This window comes from Hemibagrus wyckioides, linkage group LG05 (genome assembly GCF_019097595.1).
Source record: "Hemibagrus wyckioides isolate EC202008001 linkage group LG05, SWU_Hwy_1.0, whole genome shotgun sequence".
Classification (NCBI taxonomy): Eukaryota; Metazoa; Chordata; class Actinopteri; order Siluriformes; family Bagridae; genus Hemibagrus; species Hemibagrus wyckioides.
Window position 1 is genome coordinate 20,166,109 of NC_080714.1, and position 24,301 is coordinate 20,190,409.

General features: G+C 40.0%; 1 protein-coding gene across 2 annotated transcripts in view; it reads left to right on the forward strand.

Moving 5' to 3' along the window:
* Positions 1–267: 267 nt before the first annotated feature.
* kcnd3 (potassium voltage-gated channel, Shal-related subfamily, member 3) overlaps positions 268–24,301 on the forward strand; it is a 138,096-nt gene continuing 114,062 nt past the window's right edge. The window contains exons 1-2 of one of the 2 annotated variants that reach the window (XM_058389547.1): positions 268–1,692; positions 2,812–3,988. In XM_058389547.1, the coding sequence (XP_058245530.1) occupies positions 2,886–3,988 (1,103 nt within the window). In that variant the 5' untranslated portion in view covers positions 268–1,692; positions 2,812–2,885. The remainder of the gene's footprint in view (positions 1,693–2,811; positions 3,989–24,301) is intronic. The other variant, XM_058389546.1, reaches the window with a different exon arrangement.

A 24,301-nucleotide genomic window follows, 5' to 3' on the forward strand; every position in this document is an offset into this window, starting at 1 on the left:
TGTGTGTGGTAGTGTATATGCATTAAATATATATGATTGCACATATTACATCTAATGTGCTGAATATTTCAGTAGTTGGAGTATATTTCTAAAATGATGAGGATTTATTTATTGTAGCTTCTACCATGTTTTTCCTAGAATTCCACACACACATACACACCATACAAATATATATATATTTATTATTATTATTATTTTTTATTATTATGTTTCTAGTAGAACAATCACATATATTGCAACATATATTGCACGTTTTCCACATGTGATTATGTAACTAATATGCAATTCCAACATGTCATGTTTACATTTTTTTTTTTTTAATTTACTTATTTTTAGTATCCACTGTAACCTGTACAGGGTCACAGTGGGATCTGAAGCCTATTCCAGAAACCAGAAAGAATACAGGAACAAACCCAGGATGTAATGCTGATCCATCAGAGGGCACCGTGGACACACTCATTCACACCTATAGGCAAAGTGCAGTTGCAAGTCCACCTAATGTCGTGTTTGTGGAAAATGGGAGGAAACTGTCAAACCCTGGAAAAGCACACATGGACAAGAGAAGTATGTGTGAAACTCCACAATAAAAATTAACCTGATCTCAAGCTGGGGAACCTGGAATTGTGATAGAGCAACATATCCCACTGTGCCACCATACCAGCACACATGAGAACTTAAATAAACATGTGGCCATGAGATCCTGTGAACAATTTCTGTAAAATGGTCCATGTTTGAAAATGAATGAATCGTGGAAAAAAAAATAACAATATGCAAAAAAATAACACGAAAAAAAGAATTATGGGAAAATAAAAACACATGCATGACATGTTAAAAATGTCTGAAATATGAAGTGTCTACAAACTAAATATGCAAATTCACTCCTTTATATTATGAAATAAGTTCTGGAGTCCAAGTGAAAATGACTGAAAGGTTAGAGAGGAGGTTATAGTCCTGTGATGCATCATTCGCGTTAGGCATTGCAAGCTCTCTCAGTTTCAGCTCATTCATGACAATTGCGTTATGCTTATAATTGATGTTCTTTTTCTACCTCCATACTTTTGGACGTGTAGGACATTTACGGCTGCGTTTGGAATCTTGAGTGCGCTCTTTTTTTTAATGTCGCTCAATATTTCAATGTATTTTTAGAAGAAGCTCGAGAAGTGGGAAGGAAAGCAAGTGGAGATGAAATATGGTGCGCTTTATCCGCGCGGAGCGAAAGTAAGCAGATGCTGCCTCGGTGCGTCTCGCGCTTTTCCAGCATCGCGTCGAGAGAGAGAGAGAGAGAGAGAGAGAGAGAGAGAGAGAGAGAGTACCACCTCTGTCTATCTGAGCATCCTGCGGAAGTCGCTGAAAGAGCTCGTGCGCCGCGCTGCTTCTCTCCGCCGAAGCGAACGCACGCGCTCGGCTACCTGGATTTTTAAACGCGCGGAATGTCAACAAAGACGGCGAATGCAGGAGTGAAGCATTCACTTATCTCTAAGCCTTGACATCGCGAGTTATTTCTCTTTTTTCTCTCTCTCTCTCTCTAGCTCTCTGCGCAACCTGGACACTATTTAATTGAGGTCCTCATCAGTTTCACCTCCTTTCTTTCTGTTAATTATTATTATCTACTTTCTAAAGGTGCAACGATCACTTTAACCAAGTGTTAAGGGTGCGGAGATGCTTGTGCAGTAAGTTTATTCATTTTCGCGGGTAAGTAAAAAATCTATTTATACTATTTTAATCAAACACTATGCGAGCAGACACGATTGCATGCTATTTTATTCTTGAATAAATTGACCCTAGGACAGTATTTCTTTTATCTATACCGTGCACGCGCTATAGTTTCAAAATATTAAAGTCTTCTTTCCCCCCCGATTACCTCTATTTACTTTAACACTTTTATCTTTCATATTGTAAAGTGAGATGTTTGACAAACATATGTGAATCCAAATACAGCAGCATTCTTTTGATGGATTTATTATTATATGCATTTGTTTCTTTGCCCAGTACTCGTGATCAACAGGTCTGGGTGCTGCCTAGCCTAGCAGGTCTGCTCCTCACGGCACTGAACGATGGCTTAGTGAGCAAATGGTAGCCAAATGTTACTCTAATGATTCATTCTAAGTATAACACTCTCATTTTTTAATCTCATTTTAATCAGCAGTAAAAACGCCCGTTACGGCGCGACGCCTTAAACCCTTGACATTTTATTTTCTCTGACCGTCTCTCTGAAATCAGGGAGCTGTAGCCTTCTAGGTTACTCAGAGCAGGAGGTTAGACTGGATGCTTATTTGCCTCATCCTACTTAGTTTAGTCCATTTCTCTTTAAGTAGATTATGCAAATGGTTTAATACGTTTAATGGAAAGTGTTAAGCCATTATCGAAGTGTACCTAATAGATGTTGGGAAAGTTTCATCCTGAATAGGCGTTTATATTTAGGCAGATACTGTAAGAATATCACCTTAACCCTGTAGTTCTGATCCTCTAAATAGCTATTCTCTTGCTGTCTATACCTGTCTTGTTTTGTTTCTTTTCCATTCCATCCATTATTCCATTGACTTTCCTCTTCCCCGAATTCATCTGTCTGTCTCCCCCCCTCTCTCCCATTTATTGTCTGCTGCTCTGCCTTTCCATTCTGCTTTTTTTCATGCCCTCTCTCACTCTCCTCAACTCTCACCGTACTTCTTCTCGATCCCTCACACTTGTCTTCTGTTCTCTGTTTCCCCCTCTCGCCCTGCCATTCTACTCCCACTTTGCCTATGCTTAATTCATATCTTTTCAGATCCACTTACTCACACTGGCTTTTTTCTGCTTTTACTCTTTCTGTAGATGGTGTCTGATCTGAAGTCAAGCTGGTTGTGAAGGTGCTTGACCTATTCCCCTCGCCCCCAGACGGAGTAACCATGGCTGCGGGCGTAGCAGCCTGGCTCCCCTTTGCCCGGGCAGCGGCCATTGGCTGGATGCCCGTGGCCAACTTGCCCATGCCGGTGGCTCCACCTGACATGAACAAACGCCAGGACGAGCTCATTATCCTAAACGTCAGTGGCCGGCGTTTCCAAACATGGCGCAACACCCTGGACCGTTATCCTGATACCCTGCTCGGCAGCTCTGAGAAAGAGTTCTTTTTCAATGAAGAAACTCGTGAGTACTTCTTTGACCGTGACCCGGACGTGTTCCGCAGCATCCTGAACTTTTATCGTACTGGCAAGTTGCATTATCCGCGCTATGAGTGCATATCAGCTTACGATGAAGAGCTGGCTTTCTTTGGGATCATCCCTGAGATCATCAGCGACTGCTGTTACGAAGAGTACAAGGACCGCAAACGTGAGAACGCTGAGCGCCTAATGGATGACCTTGAGGACAGCAAGGACAGCAAATTGCCAAACATGACTTTCCGCGAGACCATGTGGCGCGCCTTTGAGAACCCGCATACCAGCACCATGGCCCTGGTTTTCTACTATGTCACTGGCTTTTTTATTGCTGTGTCTGTCATTACCAATGTGGTGGAGACTGTACCGTGTGGCTCCACACCCAACCAGCGGGACATACCTTGTGGAGAGCGCTACACGGTAGCCTTTTTCTGCATGGACACAGCATGTGTCATGATCTTTACCGTGGAATATCTGATGCGGTTGTTTGCTGCACCAAGTCGCTACCGATTCATGCGCTCTGTGATGAGCATCATTGATGTTGTGGCTATCCTGCCCTACTACATTGGCCTGGTTATGACCAACAATGAGGATGTGAGTGGCGCCTTTGTCACACTCCGAGTCTTCCGCGTCTTCCGCATCTTCAAGTTCTCACGCCACTCCCAGGGTCTGCGCATCCTGGGCTACACGCTGAAGAGTTGTGCCTCTGAGCTTGGCTTCCTGCTTTTCTCCCTCACCATGGCCATCATCATCTTCGCCACTGTTATGTTCTATGCTGAGAAAGGCTCCGCCTCTAGCAAGTTCACTAGCATCCCAGCCTCCTTCTGGTACACCATCGTCACTATGACCACGCTGGGGTGAGTTGTGCTCATTTGAACACTTGGAGTTTGGGTTCTTTCCGCTTCAAAAGGTTCTGTTGCCAAAAGCCTTGTTTTTCAAGGCCCGAGAAACCAAAAACTGAACATTTAACATTAAAGTGACCCCGGATGTTAGGTCTATAAATGGTTGATCAGTGAAGAGCCAATCTGTAGGGAATGGTTCTGTATAAGGGATGGGTATTTAAGAATCTATTATTAAATCAATCTTTTATATATCATTATATATCATTTCAATGAATGACCTTCATATTCAGCTGCCCTTCAGGCTGTTGATGTCATTGGTCCTCTTGTATAAACATGATACAAACTCTCCTTATATAAACATTGAATTCTGCCTTCACCAACCAGCACCTGTATCCGACTGTATCCGAGTTAAGGTCTTACATAACTCTGAAATGTAGCAGTGGTGCACAGATGTGAGATTGTAGTTAACTTGTTGCCTTTGGGCTGACTTTATTTATTGTCATTCATCTTCCAATTAATATTATTAGTGGAGTGAAACAAGCTGAAGGCCATGTTTATGCATCTGTTACGTTAAAACAAGCAGTAGGGACAACTCAATAATTCTTTATGGCACGGTATGTTCTGCTTTATGGTCTGTGACTCTTAAGTGGCTCAGCACAGAAGAAAGAGAGAAAAAGAGAGAGAAATAAAGAAAGAAAGAGAGAGAGAGAGTCCCAGATCCACTCAGTAGGATGATAGGTTTTATGAGAGAGTGCTGGATTAATTAAGATTATTGGTTTATGAGTGAATAATTGAGGTGTTAGGTTTTATGAGTGAGGATATGAGTCATGACAGATTATTGCTGCCTCTAAAATGTTGAAGCTGTAAAACACGTAACTGGGTCATCAGCTGTGTGTACATGAGTTTGTGTGTGGGTGTGTGTTTGTGGGTGTTATATATGCAAAGGTGCAGTTTGCAGTGTCACAGCCGAACGTGCTTAAAGGAAAAGTCCACCTCGACATGCATAAAATGTTTAGCTAGAGATTCTCTGAATAGAAGTTCTAATTTGATTGTTGGCGCTGTATTTTTTTATTCTCATGACAAGATGACAGTTGCGTGCCACGCTGATGTCACAGGGGGCCATGACTAGCACAGTTACAATGGTGCTCAATAGGGAGAAAAAAAGGAAATGATCTCAAACCTAAAGGATCTTTCAAAAACTAAATAGCAAGAGCTTTGTTTCACATTCACCATTTTCCAGCGATGCTCAATGTCCTTTTAATGAGAAATCCAATACTGCAAACTTTGGGCTCAGATTGCAGAACGCACTGCAGCTTTACAGTGAGGTACAGAAGTATGGGCTACTTGCTTTCAGAGATTTGACATAGTTTTGAAATAGTTCTCTGGTTTGGTTCCCGCATCTCACATCAGCATTGTTTACATTCAGCAGTACAGTGAGACAGCCACATGGCCTTTATTAGCAACAACACAATCTTCTTTTGCTGTAAACTCTGTGGGCTAAGGTTAGCTTGAATGTTTGTTACTATTAAAAGGTATTTGCTTACCGTCATATTTTATTGCACAGATGACAAAGTATGCAGTCTGAAGCCTTATTCCAGCTTACTACAATTAATTTTGTCATATACTTGATAAAAAATGTCATTTGCAGACACCAGATGTAAAATGACACCGGTGCCTTTATAGTGGATGAGCTAGAAGTAGAGGAGCCATTGTGTTCATAATGCAGAAGTGTTTGTCCAAGTAGTTCATTAGCATGAAAGTTGAAGCTTTAGAATGCAGTTTGTTTAAACAAAGTGTACACACTAGGAGGTGAGAGAAAGCCGGACAGACTAAAGCAATAAAAGACCGCTGCATTGGTCGGTTTAGGTGGAGATGAAGCAAGAGCTAAATCCCACAGACACTGCTCTGAGTAGGCATTGTGGGTAATGCAGGAATATAAGTCAACAGAATTCATTACACAGTAAATATTGGATGCCTCTGAAGATCACATGTTAATCTTTATGATCAGGTCCTTTCATTTTTTAATACCCGAACATTTTAACTCGTGTATGAAATATTGGTGTCTGTGTGTGCATGTGTGTGTGTGTTGGAGAAGATGGTGCACTCCTCATCAATAAAGCATACTTTAGGGCCGTGTTGTTGTGACTAACAACATGCTCCACAGCGTCTGCTGACAAATGGAAACCACTAGGATATTTCCAAGCTGTTTGAGAGTCTATAATAGAGGAGGGAGCGACATCTGAAAATGTCTGTTCAGACAAAAACAGATTGTATTCACTGATTTAGAAGGTCACACATTGCCAAATGGTGAAAGACTAGAGCAAAGCTGCTTAGGAATTCCTGAATTTCTGCAGGTCATAAAGTCAGCCGTTGAGGCAAACAGGAAGACGCACTTAACATAAATCTTGCAGCAGCTTATCTGTGTATCTGCAGCTCTTGCTCATCATCTGTGTCCTCTCTCCGAAAGGCATAGGCCTAAAGAGCAGAAATCATGGCCAAGTAATTAAACAGACCACAGTGATGCCTACACACTGGCCTGATGCTTGATATCAGCTACCTGGATGATGCTTATGAGCTCCTTTTTTAAAGCATGTGTGCATTGTAGTAAATAACCAACAGAACAAGCTGCTTTACAACATAGCCGTGATGCCTGGCTTTTTCTGCTTGTAACTGAAACCAGTTTCTTCCATTATCTTTAGAAGTAATTTACATTCAGAGCACACGCTGCATTTTTCACAGCTGATCAATGCTCATCAAGTACAAGTAGTTAATGAATGTCAAGTGAATGAGACTCACTGATTTATTTATTGTAAATGCACGGCTAAGCTCATTTGTGTAGTAGCAGAAGTTTGCTTCACACAGTTCACAGATGCTGCTTTGAAAAGTAAACCAAGAAGCATATTCAGTGCTACTGATATTGCACGTCTGTAGTTTGTTACAGAAGGGAAGCCGAATCATTGATCAGTGTCTCAATTTAACAGATTCGTTTTTTCGTGTCTCTTAAGATCACAGCAGTTGTGCTTGCATGGAAGAATTTTTGTCATTCAGAATTAACTATTTATATTTACTCTAAATTCACTGAAGTGAATCATGCATGTTGCATGTAATCTGAACGGAATGCATGCATTTTGTATGATCAGAGTTACCATAACAACAGGGGAGGACAATTCGGTAACCCGGGCACTAGTGACAGGCAGACTAATCATTTTTTTTAATTCATTGGTGGACAGCAGCCAGAAAAAATAAAAGTGGAATTCGATGCCTTTTTAGATATTTGACCTTGCAGTGACCTTGACACTTTTTGAATCAATTCAAAAATCTAATCAGTGCAAATCTTGTTACTAATGAAAATTCCATATCAAATCCTGCAAACATTCAATTACACGTTCTTTAGAATCTGTCCTAAAGAGATCTCAGTTGGACAGATGGATGACAGACAATCTGAAAAAGTAATGTCTCTGTGACCTGTAGCAGAGGCATAACCATCCTACTGCTTATACACTCGAAAAAAGTACACTTCGTACATATCCATGTTTAAACTTAACACGTCGTGTGGCGATGTGACTCACTTTGTTGCTGTAACTATTGCGTGACTCGTTCTGATTCCAACTCGTTGCACGCTGCCCACCGAGTCACATTCTGTGTGTCCATAGAAAGATCCTTTCTAGGTGTTTAGCGTAAAGAACACGCAGCATGTAGTAACATCGAAAAATCCAAACAAAATACAGTGCAACAAAATGAAGACACATAGCCAGACATATTATCTTTTTACATGACACGAGGGCAAAACATTCGCCAATGACTTGAATTAGGAGAGGATAATAATATTAGGAACACCTATACACCTAAATGGTCATCCAATTATCTAATCATCCAATCATGTTGCAGCAGTGCAATGCATATAATCATGCAGGTATAGGTCATGAACCTCAGTTAATGATCACATCAAACATCAGAATGGGGAAAAGTGTGATCTCGGTCACTTTAATTGTGGTGTGGACGTTGGTAGCAGATGGGCTGGCGTGTAATGGTGAGTATTTCAGACACTATTGATCTCCTGGGATTTTCACACGCAACAGTCTTGAGAGTTTACACAGAATGCTGTGAAAAACAAAAAAAAACCATTGAGTTAGAGACAGTTCTGTGTGTGATAAAAGAGGTCAGAGGAAAATGGCCAGATTGGTTTGAGCTGTCAGGAACAATTCAGTAACTCAAAAAATCACTCTTTACAATGGTGGTGAGCAGAAAAGCATCTCAGCAAGCACAAAACATTGAACTGTGAGGTTCAAGCAAAAGACCACATTGGGGTCTACTCCTGTCAACTAAGAACAGGAATCTGAGGATATTATGGGCACAGACTCAATAAAAATTTGGACAGTTGGTCTTTTCCAGTCTTCAGCTATCCAGTTGGGTGAGTCTGTACCTCTGATACTCCTGCAGATTTTTCATGCCATGTTCCTCTGCAAATTGACACTTACCAGTGGGCAAATAAATTAGTAATTGGGTCATCAACTTATTTTAGCTGCCCAAATATGTTAAGCCTATTGTACACATCTACATCTGTGTGTGTGTGTGTTGTCATTCTTTTCACTTGTTAGTGTATATCACTTTCCTCTTCTTAGTATTCTGTGCTTTCTCTCTACTCTCTTTCTTTGTTTTAAACACAGAGCGAGCCCTCATGTCAAGACAAAACACAGAGGCATGACTTCCAACAAGCGAGCACTAAATTAAACATGTGCTGGCGTAAACGATACAAAAGAGAGAGAAACAGAGAGATAGATGGAGCAGGAGAGTGGAACTGATATACCTAATATAGCAGTTAGTACGTACATGTCACTGGTGTAGAGTCATTGAGATATCCTTGTTTGCTCTGTTGTATTTCAGTTAATTATTCATCGTAAAATAATCCATACAGGCAGCTGGAGAGAGAGTGAGAGATTACTTCTTAAATCAGGGTCCCATATACCTGTAAGCATGTGCACATAAAACCTGTGCTTTCTATAGGAGTTAGCAGGTCATTACAACAGGAAAAGAATAAAACAAGACAGGGCATGATGTTGTAGGAAAGTAATCTACACCCGGATGGTGTGATACAGCCTGATGGGAAAGGTGTTTTATTCCTCTTACAATTTATAGTTACCCATAATGTGATTCGTCTGTGTGACATGTTAGCTCCTTCCATAATTGATAAATAAGTGTTTAATAACAGATACCATGCCATATCAAAAATTATATACACTTATGTATCTCAATTATACACAAAACAATTTATTATTATTATTATTAATAATAATAATAATACATTTGTAATTCAGCTTAACCATAGCTGCATGTCCACCATTGCAAGTCTCCGTGAATAAGCTGTTACTATAAAACTATTAATGTGAGCCTCATTTATGTTACAGACAGAACTGCTGCCAGAGAAAATAATTCAACACCTTCTGATTCCAGAATTCAGTGCTGTGATCGAATTGCTTTAAAACATCGAAATAATCCACTGTTTGTTGGATTTCTATGTTTTATGCGTGATAAAAATTAGTGATACAGGCTCAGTGTCTACCGTTACATACAGTTTAACAATATCACTTAGAGTAACAAAAAATCAGAGAAGGAAAGCAAGCGAGTGTCTAAATAAATGCAGAGACAAAACAGGTCTGTGTAGGATTTAGTCATAGTATGTTCACATGTATAGAAAGTTTACACAGCAGGTTGCTGTATTATGAAGTCATCAGTAGGCGTTCCTAATACTGCTTGCCATAGCCTTTCCAACTAGCATTCCATTGACAGCAAATCATTCTGTACAGAGAAATTCATCAGTGTACAGTATACACCGATCAGGCATTATGAGCAGTGAGAGGTGAAGTGAATAACACTGATTATCCCCTTATCATGGCACCTGTTAGTGGGTGGGATATATTGGGCAGTAAGTGAATATTTTGTCCTCAAAATTGATTGTTAAAAGCAGGAAAAATGGGCAAGCATAAGGATTTGAGCGAGTTTGACAAGGGACAAACTGTGATGGCTAGACAACTGGATCAGAGCATCTCCAACTGCAGCTCTTGTGGGGTGTTCCCGGTCTGCAGTGGTCAGTATCTATCAAAAGTGGTCCAAGGAAGGAACATTGGTGAACCGGCGACAGGGTCATGGACGGCCAAGGCTCAATGATAGGTGTCATAGAAAGGTGTCAGAATACACAGTGCATCGCAGTTTGTTGGGTATGGGGCTGCATATCCGCAGACCAGTCAGGGTGCTCATGCTGACCCCACGCTCTTTTCCACAGATCACGTCCACTCTACTGTCCTAAATCCCATTGGTAGTCGACTTGCCAAATCGCTCCATATTCACGTAAACATATACTATTCTGAACTTTGAGGAGAACGTGAACACGCCCACATCTAGTCGCCAAATGTTGTTGTCGCACATGTTGCCAGAGATCACCAGCTCTCATTGAAAATGAGTCACCATTCGCTTTGTGCTGCGAGTCACTGCATGTGTGAACATAGCATTAGACTTAATATTTGAATTGGATTTTGTACACTCAGCCTCTAGTCTTCATATATAACATCATCACTTTCCCATGTCACTCTGCTCCAATAGGATGTACACAGATGCAGTGTTGATCTTTATGCAGCTTTAAACTATACAGCTTTCATCTGAATATTGCTCTGACACACAAAAATCACTGGTGGCTGATTTAGTGCCATTGTGAACAAAGACAGCCATTGAGAAAGTTCAGGCAGTGTCAGAAATTGTTTTGGATATAAAAATAATTAAGAATCAGAATCAGAATCACTTTTATTGCCAAGTACTGTAGGGTTTACATATACAAGGAATTTGTCTTAGTGTGCTGGTGCATAGTAAATAAATAAGTAATAAAGAAAAAGAAGCATAATTTTACACACAAACTAGAAGCTATAAGGCTATGTATAAACGTTGAGGTTTAGAAAACAAGAAAAATTAAAATAAGAATAACAACACTAACAATATATTAGTGCAGGACGTGCAAAAAGACCAGTGCAAATGCTACATACCGTGAAATAAGCAAATAAGCAGCTAGTTATGGACTAGCTGCAATGACGAAATGTAAACAACATATGTCAATGGACAGAAAAATTATCCTTATTATCTTAGGTTCACATTGAAGATTGTCTCAGTTTTGGCGACCCCATTTTCTGCCCTAGCCCAGATCATGATGATTTGATAACAAAGCGTAGTTTTTTTCCCTTTCATGTCTGTCATTATTTATTCTTATTGTATAATCTGACATGGAGAACACATTATCGCATAGTTAATTATAGAATTTTATTTTATACAGAGGTTATTGGGATCATCTGTAACATTTTGCTATGTATTTATTTTTTTCTATACTGTATGCTGTTAACTACTAATATTACAGGATGAACACACCTCTGGCTGTCACTGGTGATCCTAAATCCTACTCACAAGTGCATTATATCTGATGTCATTACATGTAACATACATGTAAATGGAGATTACAAATGGAATCCAGTTTATTCTCAGTGTAAGGTCTAGTGAACCCCCAGAGGTCTGTGAAGGATAGTTGTAATATAACTATGTGCTATAAGTCTATTATTCTTTTTCTGCATCATTTAGGCGAGCCAGAACCCTGAAATCCTCATTCAATCCAATCAAACATTTTTTAATTCATTAAAATAAAATAAAAAAAGATCTCTTAATGCTATAAGCACATCCGTTCTAAGCACTGCTGTGTGGAATCAGAGGGAATCAGAGAGGATTTGTGATGTAGCTTGAGAAGAAAAAGAGAGAGAGAGAGACAGAGAGAGAGAGGAGAGAGAGAGAGAGAGAGAGAGAGAGAGAGAGAGAGAGAGAGAGGGTCGTGTTTTTTCTGTTGGTATGAGATGGGGCTGGTAATGAGATGGGGATGACCTTTAGGCAGAGCTGCACATCCCATCTGACCTTTAAGAAAAACAGAGATCTCTCCTTTGAGCTTCAGCAATCCTACAAATACTAGAGAGAAGCAGATATAATAGCCTTTTATCCTCCTCTCTCTTTCATTTGATGGCATAGAGCACTTTGCTGCTTTTTATTAATTTATTTCTTTTCCTCAGAAACAGACAGACGGATTACAGGTTTGTGTGCGGCACAATTTCGTGTGTAAATGCAGCTCTGTTACTGACCATAAGGACTGCCAAAGGGCATGAAAAGCAGGCATGTAGGAGGGACAGCACAGGGAAGTAAAGGAATAAAGGGCAAGAGATAAAAGTGAGAGACAGAGATGAGGGTGAAAAACTCAGATGGTAGAAAGGTGTTCAACCGGAATAATGTAGTCTATACAAACAGTGTGTGTGTGTGTGTGTGTGTGTGTGTTTTATGCCTTAGTAAGGACCAAACGCTTGTAAAAAAAATGAACATCTGATAGTTTGTATTTAGTGGCTTGTCACACAGTTTTTTCTTATAGTGGTTGTCTTTTGTTTGTTTATTTGTTTGTTTGTTTGTTTGTTTGTTTGTTTTTAAAAATGCTATTTTTGCTGTAACTGAAAGATGTTATGGAGGTAAAGGCCAGTGTTAGGTTAAAGTGTACTCACAGCACTAATAATTACTAATTATTTCAGTGGAAGGTCCTTACAAAGATAGTAAGACAGTTATGTGTCTGTGTGTGTGTGGGGGGGTGATTGAATCAGTCTTAGTTGTTGAGGTAAAGGTTCAATAGCGATTTGACCTCTGACATAGGACATGAGATAAGGACACACAAGTAGTTTGACAACCAAGCCACAAATTTACGAAGCTATTCAGAGCTATCTGCTGATGGACAATCAACCTCCTGCCAATACTGACCCAATTGTCTAGAAGACGAAGCACGGTCAATGCAGTGTTATTGCAGTCATTGGTGCTGGGTGGGTCAGCTTCAATTTAAGGTTGGGGGGATGTCAATTATTCTGAATCAGTACCATTGAAAATATCAGCTATCACATGGAGTTCTCAATATTAATACAAGAACTGAAAAGTGGTTAGAACATGTTCTCGCTATATATCGGTTTCTGACCCATGGGTTCAATTTAACTAAGCGTGAAGCGCTCATGTTTATGTTTACATGTAATCTGCCTGCTGTCCGAAGAGCAAGTTTAGTGGTGCAATAGTTAATCTGCCGACTAATTACTGTCGCTTAAATACTTTGATACAGCAGAATTAAAAAAGTGCATGCTAATTTAATTGAAAATCTAGCTATAAAATTGAATCAGCCAGAGGCGTAGATAGAAGAGGGAAGAATTTCTGGTTTTAGCCTCCATTAACCAAGCTGCACCCTACAACCCCACCTCTTCATCACCACCAGTCTGGGTTATTTATTTTATTTATTAAAATTTTCATTACAGTTCAGTAGGTGGGTTCAGCACAGCTGATTATATATGTGTCATAACATAGTCTTGTGCAGTATTTATACAGTATCATTATCTGTCTTATAGGTCAGGATAAACCAATCAGGATCATACAGATTTCTAGTTTCTGTTGGAAAGCTGCTAGCTAGCGAGCAAGTATAAGATTAGGGGTATCAAGGTGATAGATAATGAAGTACTGGAGCTTTACTGCAGAAGGAGGAAACGAATGGTAGATCTTGTTTTGTAAGGTAAGTCCATGTCCATTTCCCTCTTTTAGTAGCGTGTTTTTAATCATTGAATCATAGAAACATTTTCTGGTTAATTTCAACACCTATTAACATTACTAATATGGTAATGGTACTTAATGGTAGATCATGCCTTCAATAATAAAATGACACCACCACTATTACTTCTCATACTACTACTGTCTGACACCTGCTAAAATGCACGAGTTCGTTACACATCAGTTTAATTGTACAAATCATGCAGCGATCGTATTTAGCATATTTGCTCATCCCCTGTTGTTTCAGAACAGCCGATAAGCCAATTAATTTGGCGTTGTTATCTGTGAAAGTGAGATCAGTGCATTGGCGAAGTCTCAAACCAGCATTTCTCAAAGTAGAGACATTTTTCAAAAAAAAAAAACAGCAGATTTTCTCCTCCTGTCTTTTTCCACACTCCATTTCCTTCTTTTTTCAGACTTTTTCAGTGAACACAAAATGGTAGACCTTAAGGTATTTCTTATTCTGAGGCCCAGCTTTGTGTGCTTTTGGAAACTCTCTCAGTACTTTACCTGACTGGAAGTGGAATTAATTATAATCCTCAACCAATCGAACAGTGTATTTCTGATGTCCCTGCTGAAAACTCCAGCATGGTCAGACCAGCTACCAGCTGCTAAAACACAGGCAAAGCTGGGTGTACTTTGTCTGTTTGCCTTAGTTATTTTTTGTCATTTCAATTCTAGAGATTTTCTGTGGTTGTGTTATTTTCTTGAGAGCACTCTGTCTATGATGGAGCATTACTCTCAGCAATTAGGAATCTGTTTCCATCCTCTGGCACTTACCAGCTGGACAAGGTGGTCTAGCAGCTTGACCTGTGTTTTGACAGCTGGTAGCTGGTTAGTCTAAGCAGGATTTTCAGCAGGGGTGAGTCTTGCTCCTCATTAGTTACACAGTTACACAGTTTACATGAAGTCATTTGACATGCCTGTGTTGAGGTGAGTGACTGAACTTAGAATATGTTCCTTTAAAATAATGTAATCTGTAATAGTGAGGCGTTTGCAGACAGAGGACACATGTTTTTGCAGATTTGCTATCTTAAATTTAAGATATTTAGGAATAGTTGCACCATTAACAACTTTTCCTAGGCCATTAACATTGGCCTATTTAGTGTGTGTGTGTATTGTTTTATTTTTTTTACATTGGTATATAGTGCTATAGGTGTTAGAGTTTAATTACTTACCTTAGGCTTTACCTAACCTAATTTAACAGTTCGAACTGGCCATCTGGCTGGCTGTGTGATGTTTTTTTTATCTATTTTCTGATTGGTATTTCTGAACATTAATCCTGGATTGTTTTCATTACGGGCACCAAGAACTATTTAAATCAAAACTGGATTCTGAGCAGCATATAGCCCACTAAGTGCCTAGACACAAAATACAGGGCCTGCTGCTCGATCCTAGCATGTGTGGGTGGCCTGTGTTAAATAATGTAGGAATTGTACACTATGAAATTTGTACACTAGACATAAGTGTAGAACTGAAATGCCATATGTGTACATGTTTGCATGTGGGAAGGAATATTAATTCAGATTTGCTTATAGTTCTTACTCAGGATACACTCTCTAGCTCTCTCTGTGGCTTATCAAATTGTTTGCCTGTCTATTGCATGTGATTTCTGTATGTTCATGTTACTTTCCCTTCCCCCTACACTGCATGTGTATATGTGCTTTTGTTAGGGTGCAATCCTAAACATTATCCCACTGTTTTTCACACTCCTTTCATCTGTCTTGTCATAACATGTAGTGCTTCTATTTCCCTAAACCCTAACAACACACACACACACACACAGATGCACAAATGCACACACACACACATGCATGCCCATGTATGCAAGCATGCCCAAGTAGATTCATAAATACACAGAACAGTAAAACATGAATGGAGATATAACGGACAAAAACTTGACTTGAACCCTTGACTCAAGGCTCTGCCAAATGTAAACCGAGGAGCCTTTCCCCAAATGTAATAAAATCCAAAATACCCACGCTTAAAAAATGGAGAAATGTCCATGTTCCTCTTTTATAGATCAACTGCTTCTGATATTATGCCATTGCAAATGACCATCAATGCCCATGACCTTGGTAGGGAAGTGGGAAAGTGGGTAGGCGTGGATGTCAGGATATGGGGCATGACTGGGAGGAGTTGAAGTTGTGGTATATGTAGAGCATAGCATGACATGGAACTGGGCAGGATGTGGAATAGTTGGATGTTGAAGGAGGGATGGAGGTGTGGAGTATGGAGGGCAGGGTTTGAAATGAATGTTGTGTAACAGAGTGGTGGAGTATGGAAGGCAGGTATAGAATGAGACTGGATTGATATGGAGGGGATATGGAATACAAATAGAAGGGTGTGGGCTAGGGCTGCTTGGCTATGAAAATTGTGCGGGTCGGAGGGTAGGTTGTGGGATGGGACTGGTAGAGTGTGAAGAGGTGGAGTATGGAAGACAGGGTTTAGGATGGGACTGGTACTATTTGAATATTACTGGATGGAAAGCTGTTTAAGGCAGTGTGTGAGATAGGGCTGGAAGAATGTCTAGGAGCAATGAAAGAAATAAGTAGAATACAGAATTGTGGGAAGAAAAGTGGTAAAATATGATGGGCAAGAGTGGATAGAATGAGATGAATGAGAATGTAGAGGTGTTGTGGCTAGTTCCATATAGGATACGGGATGCGATTGGGAAGACATAGAGTCGTTAGGTATAGAGGGCAGAGTGTTGGTTAGGGCTGGGCAGATGTGAAAGAGATGTGTGGTGGAGTATGTCAGGAGGCGTGTGGAATAAGAAAATGTACCAGAGTGGAGTGGTATAGTGTGGAAGGCAGAGTGTAGAATGCAATGAACATACAGAGGCATCAGGCTGGCGTATGATTGGGAAGCCTTGTGAGGCATCAAAAGCCGGGTCTGGGATGGGACTTCGGGGGCATGGAATGGTGAAAGATAAAAGGAGGTGTGAAGAATAGGAGCGTGTGGTGGAGTAGAGTAGTAGAGTATGGAGGACAGGGGGTAGAATGAGGCTAGGAGGATGCTGTAGTGTCAGGTGGTGAGTTATGAAGGTCAGGGAGTGTTGTGGTATGGGGAGGAGTTGGAGTTGTGAGGTGTGAATGGTGGCAGGATTGGGAAGATGTGAAGGTGTGAGGTAAGAATTTAAAGGTAAGGGATGGGATTGGGGGAATGTGGAGTTGTGAAGTATATATATGTATATATATATAAGTATATATGTAGAGAGCAGGGTGAGGGATGGGACTGGGTTGATGTAGAGTGTGAGATGGGATTGAGTGGCTGTAGAGTTATGAGTTATAGAGGACAGGGTGAGGGATGGGATTTGGTGGGTGTAGAATTGTGATTTATAGAGGACGGGGTGTAAAATGGGATTGGGGGGATATAAAGTGTGAGATGGGGTTGGGAGGATGTAGAGTTGTGAGTTATAGAGGGCAGGATGTAGAATGGGATTGGGAGGATGTAGAGTTGTGAGTTATAGAGGGCAGGATGTAGAATGGGATTGGGAGGATGTAGAGTTGTGAGTTATTGAGGGCAGGATGTAGAATGGGATTGGGAGGATGTAGAATGGTGAGTTATAGAGGGCAGGGTGTAGAATGGGGTTGGGAAGATGTAGAGTTGTGAGTTATATAGGGCAGGGTGTAGACTGGGGTTGGGAGGATGTAGAGTTGTGAGTTATAGAGGGCAGGGTGTAGAATGGGTTTGGGAGGATGTAGAGTTGTGAGTTATATAGGGCAGGGTGTAGACTGGGGTTGGGAGGATGTAGAGTTGTGAGTTATAGAGGGCAGGATGTAGAATGGGGTTGGGAGGATGTAGAGTTGTGAGTTATAGAGGGCAGGATGTAGAATGGGGTTGGGAGGATGTAGAGTTGTGAGTTATAGAGGGCAGGGTGTAGGATGGGGTTGGGAGGATGTAGAGTTGTGAGTTATAGAGGGCAGGATGTAGAATGGGGTTGGGAGGATGTAGAGTTGTGAGTTATAGAGGGCAGGGTGTAGAATGGGGTTGGGAGGATGTAGAGTTGTGAGTTATAGAGGGCAGGGTGTAGAATGGGATTGGGAGGATGTAGAATGGTGAGTTATAGAGGGCAGGATGTAGAATGGGGTTGGGAAGATGTAGAGTGGTGAGTTATATAGGGCAGGGTGTAGACTGGGGTTGGGAGGATGTAGAGTTGTGAGTTATAGAGGGCAGGGTGTAGAATGGGGTTGGGAGGATGTAGAGTTGTGAGTTATAGAGGGCAGGATGTAGAATGGGGTTGGGAGGATGTAGAGTTGTGAGTTATAGAGGGCAGGGTGTAGAATGGGGTTGGGAGGATGTAGAGTTGTGAGTTATAGAGGGCAGGGTGTAGAATGGGATTGGGAGGATGTAGAATGGTGAGTTATAGAGGGCAGGGTGTAGAATGGGGTTGGGAAGATGTAGAGTGGTGAGTTATATAGGGCAGGGTGTAGACTGGGGTTGGGAGGATGTAGAGTTGTGAGTTATAGAGGGCAGGGTGTAGAATGGGGTTGGGAGGATGTAGAGTTGTGAGTTATAGAGGGCAGGATGTAGAATGGGGTTGGGAGGATGTAGAGTGGTGAGTTATAGAGGGCAGGGTGTAGAATGGGGTTGGGAGGATGTAGAGTTGTGAGTTATAAAGGGCAGGATATAGAATGGGGTTGGGAGGATGTAGAGTTGTGAGTTATATAGGGCAGGGTGTAGGATGGGGTTGGGAGGATGTAGAGTTGTGAGTTATAGAGGGCAGGATGTAGAATGGGGTTGGGAGGATGTAGAGTTGTGAGTTATAGAGGGCAGGATGTAGAATGGGGTTGGGAGGATGTAGAGTTGTGAGTTATAAAGGGCAGGATGTAGAATGGGGTTGGGAGGATGTAGAGTTGTGAGTTATAGAGGGCAGGATGTAGAATGGGGTTGGGAGGATGTAGAGTTGTGAGTTATAGAGGGCAGGGTGTAGAATGGGATTGGGAGGATGTAGAATGGTGAGTTATAGAGGGCAGGGTGTAGAATGGGGTTGGGAAGATGTAGAGTGGTGAGTTATATAGGGCAGGGTGTAGACTGGGGTTGGGAGGATGTAGAGTTGTGAGTTATAGAGGGCAGGGTGTAGAATGGGGTTGGGAGGATGTAGAGTTGTGAGTTATAGAGGGCAGGATGTAGAATGGGGTTGGGAGGATGTAGAGTGGTGAGTTATAGAGGGCAGGGTGTAGGATGGGGTTGGGAGGATGTAGAGTTGTGAGTTATAGAGGGCAGGATGTAGAATGGGGTTGGGAGGATGTAGAGTTGTGAGTTATAGAGGGCAGGGTGTAGGATGGGGTTGGGAGGATGTAGAGTTGTGAGTTATAGAGGGCAGGATGTAGAATGGGGTTGGGAGGATGTAGAGTTGTGAGTTATAGAGGGCAGGATGTAGAATGGGGTTGGGAGGATGTAGAGTTGTGAGTTATAGAGGGCAGGATGTAGAATGGGGTTGGGAGGATGTAGAGTTGTGAGTTATAGAGGGCAGGATGTAGAATGGGGTTGGGAGGATGTAGAGTTGTGAGTTATAGAGGGCAGGGTATAGGATGGGGTTGTGAGAATGTAGAGTTGTGAGTTATAGAGGGCAGGATGTAGGATGGGGTTGGGAGGATGTAGAGTTGTGAGTTATAGAGGGCAGGGTGTCGGATGGGGTTGGGAAGATGTAGAGTTGTGAGTTATAGAGGGCAGGATGTAGGATGGGGTTGGGAGGATGTAGAGTGGTGAGTTATAGAGGGCAGGGTGTAGAATGGGGTTGGGAGGATGTAGAGTTGTGAGTTATAGAGGGCAGGATGTAGGATGGGGTTGGGAGGATGTAGAGTTGTGAGTTATAGAGGGCAGGGTATAGGATGGGGTTGGGAGAATGTAGAGTTGTAGGGTATCGTATACAGATAGACGGATGGAAATAGAATGTTGTTAAGGTACATAAAGTGCAAGACAGGAGTATGCACACACATGAAGAGGTGGGGTTATATAGGATATCGAAGAATATGGCGGGCATCCTCCATGGTGAATATACAGGGCATAGTATGTATGGAGGGTCAGGTGTGGAATGCATGTATGATAGCATAGTCATAAAATTGTCCTTTTCTTTCTGTCTCTATCTCTGCATGGCTCTCTAGCTCTGTCTGCATCATAAAGACAAAGCACCGAAACTTTCTCACTCTTAATGCTGCCTCCCATAAAGGCTTTTCTTTTATATCCTGACATTCTCCACGAGTCTTTGTTCTCTTTCCTCTTCCTATGGCTGATCCTGGATCCTTTCATGTTTCTTTTTATTTATTTAAATTGTTTTGTTCTATGTCAGTGTTTTATGTAGGCCACGCTTGAATAGCTTAAGAGCACTGTATTTTGGCAGTTTGATCAGAGTACCTGTTCCCCTCAGGCTGTTACTTCTACAAGAGAATGAGAGGGGACACACACATACATATACACACACATACACACACATAAGAGAGAGAGAGACAGAGAGAGAGAGTCTGCCACATATACACAGTCACCACATCATCATAATATTGCATAATTACATCAAGGTTATTTCACAGAATATTAGAAATACAGTCAGATTGATAGTATGGTAAAGATTATTAAAATTACATTATATGTCAGCCATGAAAGTATCATTATATGCTGTTTGGAAATTAAAATTTAAGTTTTTTTTTTAAATATTGAAACTGATCTTCAGTATGAATGGTCCTACATGACTAATCTGTGTATATCACTTCCTTCAAAATTAAAAACATCTTTCAAACTTTTTAACCTCTTCTGAATAAATTAGATGTGGTGACTAATTGTATAAAACAATGGAGAATGACACATCCATACCTACTATACATATTTTATACATATTTTATATACAAAATTAATCATTATACATATTTTATGCCCTAAAGTGCTACATGTTTTATACATCTTTTGCAAAGATATGGGAGCGAATGAGAAAATGACTAATTGTTTTAATGAAAAGGTCATGGAAAGGTCACAGAAGCTGATTTGTATTTGTAGATAATGGTTTATCTGTAACGTACTCACTGCTTTCTTGCAGAGCTAATGATGATGGCTGGATCGTGTTGTGGTTTGTTTATACACAATGCTCATGGTTTGTGCAGATGGTAATGGAATTGATTTATTTCCCTGTAGGAAAAAAAAACACATGAGCCAAATTCCTCATCTAGTGTCTTATCACTGAGTTACAGCAGAGCTCTTCTATCTGGGGGATGTCATTGATCCTACTTTCGTTCCATATCTATTGCCTCCACTTATTCTCGTGTATCTCAGACTCATCCTTCATGTACACTTTCAGCCCCTTGCCCTTCTAACATCGTGGGCCATATGTGCGTCCATGAGGAGGCGCAATGCCAAACACAATGTTATGACACCCAAATTAGTGCGAGTGTGTAACTGTGAGATTAACACTGAATTATGGTTACAGCTATTACACAAAATGCACCTTGGATCGCGATCAGAATTCTACGAGGCGCTAAATTGCAACCATAGAACTGCCCAAAAGCTCAGCGAAAAAATGCTAACAAGAAAATGCAAGTTCAGATTACATTCCCAGTTGGTTTTACGCTAACGGTAGCAACACATTTGATGAATGTGCCATGATTACGCCTCAACACACAGCTATATTGTGACACAGCTGCCAACAAAGTCCTAAAATGGTCCTGTGTTATTACTTTGATTGAAAACAGAGTCAGGCATTGATACAAATACATAAAGTAATGATCAGAATTGATGTAGACAATGGCATTAGGAGGAACAAGAAAATAAAAAAACATGGGACTGAAATGCATGAAAACTCTTTTGGAAAAATCCTACACTGACAGTTCAAAAGTATTTGCTATCTATCTATCTATAGGATAGATACAGATATAGATATAGATACCTTTGAACAGTTGATATTGAGATATGTCTGCTACTGATGCTCTGTAAAGCCTTCATAATGGCTCTAATCTGAGGTTAATTGGTGATTTCTGAGGCTGGTAACTCTAAATGAACTTCAGAGGTAAGTTTTGGTCTTGCTTTACTGGGATGGTCTTCATGTGAGCCAGTTTCATCATGGTGCTTGATGGGTTTTGCAAATGCACTTGACAATACTGTTCTTGCAAGAACTATTCCAGAACACCTGACCTTCGTGTCTTAAAATAACAACTGACTGTTGTTTTTTGTTGTCGTTACATATGGATTACAATGCATGTGTGTTATTTCATAGTTTTGAAATCTCCAGTATTGTTCTAGAATGTAGAAAATAAGCCCCTAAACAAAAAACATTGAATTAGAAGGTGTGTCCAAACTTTTGACTGGTAGTGTATATACCTCCTTCAGCATTGTTTTACAATGCAGAAAGAAATAAACATCAGGAAAGACCATGGAATTAGAAGATGTGTCCGAACTTTTGACTGGTAGTATATATATATATATATATATATATATATATATATATATATATATATATATATATATATATATATATATATATATATATATATATACACACACACACATAGGCTATGCTATACATGGCTCTAAGCAAGAAAACTTACTCTTGTTTTTTGTGAGATAGACAAAACTGACTGTTACTAATTTCCCAAACTTTAGAAGATCAAGCAGAATGTTCAATTCGGTATGCATGTTAGTCTTTGTACTTTGCATTTAATTATATTTGAAATGCTCAGGCTTTTAGCTTTAAAACAGTAAGCATTACAAATTGCACTTATATTTCTACTTTGCTTATTTTTCATCATTTCAAATTCATTTGGAGGCTAAAATAAATTAGCATTCTCGAATTATCCGAATGTGTATCAGCAATTACCAGATAGCTAGTAGCAAGAAGGGAAGATTATAGCTTGCTGTTAGAGCCTGATGTACTGATAATATGGATCACTATGTGCTCCTTAAAAATAGCAAGAGACGTGGCAGCTGGAGAAAAAAAAATCAGCAGGATTTTGCTGCAAATTAAAATGATTTGAATTTTGATTATTTCTGGATTTATTTGGTGAAACAAGTAAAAACAATGAAATATGAGTAAATTGGTTTATTTGTTTGTTTGTCTTTTTTAAATAATGATTAATTGATTTCCTTTTAATTTAAGTTGTTTTGCCATTTCAGTTCACAATGTACATGGAACTCCTGAAAAGATTTTCATCATTTTGCTGTTTCTAAGAAAAAGAAACGCTTCTTCTTTCCATTTTTTCCAGTTTCATTCATCATTTCCAAAGTACATGACATTCAAATAGTACCTGACTGAGCGCAAATGCTGAGTACATCTATCTCTGTGTGTGTGTGTGTGTGTGTGTGTGTGTGTACGTGTGTGTGTGTGTGTGTGTGTACGTGTGTGTGTGTGTGTGTGTGTGTGTGGAGGGTGGGGGTTGAAGCTCTGAACATAAATGTCAACATGTTGATGGACTAAAGTGGCTCATAGACGCTCCCCTGCTTCTTGACAAGAATCTTAGTGACCTTTCGTCATACAGAAATACATCTCATTAAAGGAATCTGTGCTTTATAGTTTTTGTTTTTTTAATCAAGCTAAGTAGTACAGCCTGTATTCAATCCTCTAACATACTTGCTTAGACCGGGCCATAGCTTATAAGCACCACAACCTATGAGCAACCCATTTATTATTTCCACACTTTGTCACAGCAGATTTTATCTAGGTGTTCTTGCAAAATATTAAAGTAAAAACTTTTCATTATTCGTATATTCAATCAAATAAGCATATAAAACACTTCAAGATGACAAGATATGGATCTTTTTCAAGCTTTAGTGTTGTTATGACAGTAATCCTTGGAATGTTTCTTACAAAACATGCATATTTAATCATACTTCGTCTTCTTATCATTTTTTTTTAATCTACGATAAAAGCACCAATCCTTTCAATCATTTCAGAATGTAATTTTACAGCTCTAAATCATTCCGCATTTATATTCAACGATTTTGTGCCAAGCTTTTACGGACCATAAACTAAGTAGTATAATAAATAATAAACTTAAAATTTAAAAATAAGCCCAAAATGTAATCAACCCATCATCTATTTCTTAAAATAGTTTGGAAGCCATACAAACTGATATTCATCCAAGACAGATCGTGCAACAAATCACTCTTGTACAAATTTTATGTACAATAAAGCAATATCCAGTATATGCTCATGAATATATGGTGTGTTGTGTTCAGCTGCTACCCTGGCCTGACGCCTATTATTTGTTTCCTGTCTAATTATCTCCATCTGACACTTTTTGAGTGGCAATTTCACTACAAATCAGCCCACTTCTCGGTTTGACGGAAAAAGGAACGGTCTGATGTAATCATATGCAATTCATAATAAGAGTAAAGTACAGCAGGTCTCAAAATGATTGTTAAAGCTGTTTAAGAAAGAAGTCTGATTTAAGGATTCCTTATTAAATCAGGATTCTGACTCTCTTCTTCTGTGTGTGTGAAAAGAATGTGCTTTGGAAGTCTTCACATGACTAATATAAAAGCTAGAAACACAGGAATAAGGCTAAGCGGATGGAAAAAAAGAGGAAGAAACACTTCTCATTGTCCCCATTTTTGTCTCACTACTTACATTTCTGACACTGAGTTTTTGGAAACAATACAAGCTGATTCTTAATACATGATCAACTAAGGATGCAGCAACACTGTTTTTGTTTGTTTGTTAGTTTCAGACTGAGTACAAGTACCTAGATATGTTGCTCATTGATA